This window comes from Choloepus didactylus, chromosome 17 (assembly GCF_015220235.1).
Source record: "Choloepus didactylus isolate mChoDid1 chromosome 17, mChoDid1.pri, whole genome shotgun sequence".
Classification (NCBI taxonomy): Eukaryota; Metazoa; Chordata; class Mammalia; order Pilosa; family Megalonychidae; genus Choloepus; species Choloepus didactylus.
Genome location: NC_051323.1, coordinates 22,461,394 through 22,468,078, shown reverse-complemented (window position 1 = coordinate 22,468,078; position 6,685 = coordinate 22,461,394). Strand labels below are relative to the sequence as shown.

Below are 6,685 nucleotides of genomic sequence, written 5' to 3'. Positions count from 1 at the left end.
AATTGTATTAGATGTAAATAATACCTCAATAAAAAAAAAATTAAAGTGTTCTTTCCTTCATAAAAATAATGACACCAAAGAATGGTTGTCATTTTCAAGACCTATTTTGCATATAATATGATATAACCTTATGTGAATCCCCACATTTCCCAAAACTTTCAGGGCTGAGAAACTGACAAGTCAGAGAGTCATTGTATTAGTTATCTATGGCAATGTCGTAAATTACTCCAAAACTTAGCGGCTTACCAAAACAAACATGTATCATTTCACAGGTTCTGTGAGCCGGGAATCTGGGTCCAACTCAGCTGGGTCCTCTGGCTCGGTCTCCCACGAGGCTGCAGTCATGGTGTCTGCTGGGCTGCAGTCTCATCCGAAGGCTCAACGGAGGGAAGATTCAGGGCCAAGCTCGCTGACATGGTTGTTGGCAGGATTCGGTTCCTCGTGGCTGTTAGCGGGAGGCACCCTCCATTCCTCATCATTGGGCCTCTCCACAGGCCAGCTCAGGACGAGGCAGCTGGCTTCCCTCAGAACGAGCAAGTGAGAGATCAAGCAGGGCAGGCCAGAACCTTCTTAGAGGCTGCCTCCCACCCACCAGTCCAGAATACAACAGACAGGGCCAGGCTGGGCAGGGCGGTGAGTGTGACAAGAGGAAAGGAGGACAGGCTGGGCTCCACCACTCTTACTGTGTTGGTATGCTGAGGGGAAACTGAGGGAGTAGGGGGACTTCTGCCTTCTATTTTTCTCCTCAAAGTAGGTCAGCTGCCAAATATGAGGGGCAGGTGATGGGGTTTGAGGGAATGGAGAGCTTTAAAACCACTTGTGTGAAGAACAGCAGACAGACATGAATAAAGAAACTCACATAAAGGGATATTCTAGCTGGGGCCAGAGCCTGGAGAATTCTTCAAGTCTGAATAAACTACGCTTCAAAGCTCCCAGCAATTTCCATTCATAAAAAAAAGTTGATACTTAAGGCTACCCCAACGTCAGGCTTGCCTTTTTCTGGGAAAACTATCTTGAGTGAAGCAAATGTGCACGTTATCCCTGAGGGGAGCTGGGTTATCCCACAGGGGAACAAGGAAGCCTGGATGCTGGGTTCCGGGCAGACATGAGCTCCACCTGAGCAGAAATGGAGGCAAGGAACTGTGTGGACGCTCAACATCCCACACGCATGGGTCACCCCCAGTGTGCTGACAGCACACTGCTGCTCTGGGAGGGCAAGTGTGGCTCCCGCAGGGCCAGAGGGCAGGGCTGACCCCGGGCTGGGGCTGCTGTCCCTCTCCTGAATTTGATGAACAACCCCACTGTCAAATGTCCTCAGCAAAGGCAGATCCTGGTACAGGAAACAGGAGAGAGGATCCGAGTCATGGGTTGTGGTAAAAAGGCATTTCCTCTTCTGTCTGGAGCCTGGGGACAAAGTAAAGTCTGTCCCAGTGAGGAATTCAAGTCTCTACCTTCTCTCCCATTTGGGGGCCTGAGTACAGGGAGGGTAGGTTGAGTCCTCTCTTTGAGGGAGAGAGATGCCAGTCAGAACTCGGCAGAGATGCCCCCATGCTCCCTGAGGATGGCCTCTGGCCTACCCTTTTGGGTGGAATCACAGAAAGGAGAGCAGGATCCCTTTTCTAGGGCCAGCAGCAGCCATGTGCTGACAGGATGCCAGAGCCCAGAACCACACCTGGAGTGTTGAGCAAGGCTGAGAGAGTTGAAGAATAAGGGCAGGGGCCTGCATGGGCAGTGGGCAGGTAAAGTTGATTGAAATGTGGGTTTTTAACACGTGACTGCTGAGGGTCACACATATTGGCCAAACAATCGCAAGCCAGTCCACCATTTGGAGGGTCCAGGTAAGGCTGAGACCTTATCAACCCCCATGTACCTGCAGTTCGGGGTGTCTGGCACTGTCCCCTCTCCTGTCCCAGGTCCTTGCAGATCAGCTCCCAGGCCCAGACCTCAGAGAAGCTGCTGCCTCCAAGCCCCTCCCTACAAGCCAATGCTAAAGATTAGCCACGGCTCGGGAAGCAAGAACCAGACATTAAGGAGGACCTAGAGTTCCAAAGCTACCTCGGCACAAAGGGATTCAGAATTGTTTTGAATAACCAGATCTAAATTCCAAATCTTGGAAAATTCCCCTTACCTTGGCTCTGGCTTAAGACCCTCATCTTAGTTGCAGCCTGAGACAAAGACGCCCTCCTCAGACCCCAGTCCAGGATCCACAGACGTTGGGGACAGAAACATTCTTTTCTTGTCCCTAATGTGCCATGGCCTGGGAAATATCCCAGCCTCGCTGACCCCAGCTGTATTTCTGTGCCAAAAAGGGGTAGGAGCCAAAACGAAAAAAAAAGGGGCGGGAGAGAACAAATTTTAAGGAGAAAGATATTTACAGCCAGGCTAACTTTCTTGCTTTTAACACCTGAGCTATCAGGCCTTGGAAAGTCACAATTTGCAATCAAATGCTAGATACTCAGCCTTCTGTTGGGGGCTGCAGTCACATTAGCTTCCGAAGATCTCTTCTCCTAACAGTCTCCAGGGGAATTTTAAATGGTGGGCACAGAATGGGCCTTATCTACCAAAAAATAGGAATGACAGAAGGCAGGAACCTTTGCATAACAGTAGGAGGGTGTTTTGCATGTAAATTCAGCGTGTAATTTAACCCACCCACCAAGGGTAGTAATTCATCAACCAGGAACCCTGCTTCCCAGCTGCTGCTTGAGCTGCTGCACACAAGAAACCACGACTCTGGGCCCAATTCTCCCAGAAAACAGCCATTTCCTAGAAGTCAGTTAAGGAGGCAAAATTAGGAGCCTGAAAGACGGGAAAGGAAGCAGAGCTGAGGCCGGGTGCGGGACGTGCGTTTCATCCTGCCCTCCACCCTGGGTGAGAGGCGGGTGGTCCCCATCCGGCAGGTGAACGCTTTTCCCTGTGTGAGCAGTATGCCTGGCCATTTTCTGAGCAAATAGGGGGGACGAGGCTGGTCCAAAGAAACGCTGTGCTTGCCCTGTCCTTGTGACCTTACAGCTTTTGTCCTTGTTTTCGCCGCCCCCTTTGTCTCTAACTGCCCCCTTGTGGTCGCCGCGCACCACTGCGCAGCTTCTGTCCCTCGGTCCCACCTTTCCGGCTGATCTCGCCCTCGCCCGCGGATGCGAGAGACCGAAAGATGTTGCAATGCTGAAGATCCTCCACCTCTCACCCCTCCTTCCCCGGGCACATCCGGCCGCCTGCAGCATGCTCCGCAAGCTGCTTGGCCGCGTGGGTCTGGGGTCCCAGGCACAGGTCGAGGGTGGGGCCGGGGAGCAGGAGCTGCGGGGAGCCCACTGCCCACGCCGGGGTGTGCCCCTCGCCTCCCGCCCAGGATGGAAGCTCCAGGATGGCTGGTGGCCCCGGAGCCTGGAAAAATGCCCGAAACCCGGGGACTGCTCACTGAATATCTGTGGAAGGAGGAGGGCGGGGATGAGAGCAGGGAGCAGGCCTCTGCCGCAGGACCCGGCGGGGTCCCCAGGGGTGCAGCCCTGGGCTGCGGGCGGAAGATGCCCCCTGGTGTTCATGCGGTTCGGCACTGGGTGGATTCTGGGCACATCACACCCCTAGCCTCCCAGGGCAAGGCCACGCCCCATCACTCCAGGCGTGGTGCGCCGGGCAGAGAAAGAAAGAAAAATAAAGGAGAGAAGCTACATCTCACTTCTCGCCCTCGCCTGGCTCTTGCTGCGACTCCCGCGGGATCTTGCGGGTCGGGAGAGGGACAGCCTGGGGAGGCACTGCCCCCTTGCGGCCGCCACCCACCACAGCAACTGCCGAAACAAACCTGCGGGCCCTTAGGTTTTTCTGCAATGGGTTTTTAGTCTGTAACAAGTTCGCTGCTCTGTCCATTTACGTGCGTACAGGATGGCCACTGTAACAGCGCAAAATAGTATCTTTCCGGTTGAGCCTCACCTGCAGAATTGTGGGCAGCGTAGACCCTCACAAGTTTCACCCTGTCAGCTCAGCAAGTACCGTGGGAACGCAGTCTGGGCTACTCTTTGACATGCAACCTTTTCTCCTTTTCTCTTACTGAAGTGACCCCTTCTGTGCCCAGAACTCTCAGTTCCAAACTATAACATGGCCTGGTCAGAGGCCCTCACCTAATGGACAGAGTATTGCAACTCTACAGCTCCACCATCCTCACAGCTGCCCTTCCTCTCCCACACCCGGCAACTGTCTTTAGAAAAAGCTGGTGCTTGTCAACAGACTTCCTCTTCCTTAGGGCGAGTCCCTTCCCACCAGCCTCCTCATACCCTCATGCAAATCGCCCCTTCTCAGAATTACTCCCCAAGGTTCTCAACTTAGACTCTCAACCTAAAATCCCTGCTCTATTTACAAGGTGTTTTGTTGTTTGTTTTTAACATTTTGACCAACCAGTTCTCTCCTATATTACTATTGACAGAGAAAGTGTTAATTGAGTAAAAAGGAAGAAAGTAGAGAGCGAGGACATCCGGATGCCAGCCCCAGTGGTCACCAACCAGCTCTGTGTCCCTGGAGGTCTCTGTGTGCCTCTGTGGTCACCTGTTAACATGGCAAGTGGTGAGCACAGAAGCCTGGAAGGGTGAGACCTGTCCTGTGACGTCCATGGAGGAAGGAGCTTGAAAAGGAGCCAGTGGAGCAAAGGACATGCGAGTGGAAATCATGACGTGTGGTCCCAGCCCCACCAGCTCCATGCACTGGGCCCTGAGACACCTCAAGGATCTGCAGCTTCGGGGTGCGCCAGGCAAGAGCCCATGGAGCCAGGCATGGGCCTGAGGAGAGGGTGCACGGGTGATATCCAGCCCAGTCCTGGTAGGGGGCATATGAATGGATTTGTTCCCAAACACATGGGACTTTCAGAAATGTCTGTCATTCGGGGCAGTGGAGGAGGAGGGCCCTGAGATCCTGCAGTTGTGAGGGACACTGAAGTTGGGGTAATGAAACTAACGTGGCCTCATACAGACTTAGAGAGTGGTCGGCTCCTGGGGATACCCAGGGGACATAATCAGGGTCTGTCTGGGACCACCAGGGTCCCGTGCCACGGACATGTACAACACGCACTTTTAAAAAAATTGTCGTAATGTATGTATAACATAGAAGTTACCATTTCCCATTTAGCCATTTTTAAGTGTACAATTCAGTGGCATTAATTACTTTTACAATGGTATGCAACTATCCCCACCATCCATTACTAAAACTTCTCTATCACCCAAAATAGAAACTCTATCCATTAAGCAATAACTTCCCACTCTCCCTCCCTGGAGCCGCTGGTAACCTCTAATATGCTTTGCATCTCTAGGAATTTGCTTATTCTAGATATTTCATGTAAGTGGAATCATACCACATTTGTCCTTTCGTGCATCACACACTTTTGGTACCCTTGGAATAGAACCAGATTATTCATTAGGGACCCCATGGGAGTGGTGCTTGTGGTTGGACATGGACCCTCAGTGCTCCCTGCAGGTTCTAGAGCCCCGAGAGGGCAGTGGTGAAGAAACCCTCGTGGGCTGCTCTGAGCCTCAGCACTGATCTAGCAAGTGTGGCCAGAGTTCATGGGGGAGGGGGAGGGGGAAGGACAGGGAGTAGGGAGAAAACTGCGAACAGCTTTGGCCAATCTTGCTGAGATTCCTGGTGACTTGTGTTCCTGGGGAAGGAATGCCTGGAAAGTGCTCTTTAAGTTCCTTACCTCAGGCCCTGAATTTCTAAACGACTGAGTCTTCCTAAAAACTAGGGGACAGACAATGTCGGATGTGTCAGGATCTGGGACCCTCTGGAGCCATGGGCGCGTGCAGTGGATGGGCAGGATGGTGGAGTGTCTGCTTCCCTTTGACCTCCTGGGCTGGGTTGGGGCCCTTATGGTTAGGAAATATACGAATGTAAATATAAGAGCATTAATATGAGAGGACATAAATATAAAAGGAAGTCTGTCAGACTCTGGGTACAAAGCACAGCTGCTTTGGAGGCCCAGGTGCACACTGGGGCACTGAATAGGCGAGGAGGCCATTTGCCTGACCTCCGGGCAGAACCCAGCAAGCTTGGCTCCCATCATCCCACCCACCATTAACACTTTGTGAGCCTTTAGTGACCGCAACACCCCCATTCCTGCCATGCTGACTTCTTGGCTTCTCCATTATTCCCCAAGCTGGGATGGTCCACCCCAAGGATGGCCTTCTGCTTCCGAGCTGCTGAAGGCCAGGGCTCCTTCCCGTCCACACCTGAGTTCCATGGGAGCTCCGGTTGCTTTAACCTGTCCAGTCCCGCCGTCTTCCTCCATCCGCCCCGACGCCCACCCAGAGACCCCAATAAGTCCCCATAAGCCACCTATAGGCCAACAAGGTGCTGCAAGTGCACCTGCTGGGTCCTCACTGCCTTTACCCAACCCACCTGATGGATGACTTCATCTCTTACAGGAAAGGCTTAAACCAGTGCTCATGAAACTCAGACACCTCTGGGATCTAATCAAGGAACCCAAAGAACAGTGGAACTGGGCATGAGCACTGAAGCACCTGGTTCTTTTTTTTTTCTTCACTACTCCATGGCAAACAGCAGCGCAGTCACCATCAAATAGTAACTAAGACCCAGCAGTCACTCCACAACTCCAGCTGACTCCTGTCATGCAGGAATGCGGGTCCAATATTTCCAGGGTTTCATATTTTAAAGAATTCAGAAATCTGGATTTTTCTTTAGACCAGATATT

The 6,685-nt window shown here is 52.4% G+C and overlaps 1 protein-coding gene across 1 annotated transcript; it reads right to left on the bottom strand.

Annotated features, from left to right (window-relative positions):
• Window positions 1-946: 946 nt before the first annotated feature.
• LOC119512057 lies at window positions 947-3,858 on the bottom strand. Its single transcript, XM_037806611.1, has 4 exons — window positions 3,684-3,858; window positions 3,102-3,525; window positions 1,871-1,974; window positions 947-1,404 (listed from the first exon to the last, which is right to left on the bottom strand). Exons 1-4 carry the CDS (start codon window positions 3,856-3,858, stop codon window positions 947-949), a joined length of 1,161 nt encoding a protein of 386 aa, XP_037662539.1.
• Window positions 3,859-6,685: the final 2,827 nt, after the last annotated feature.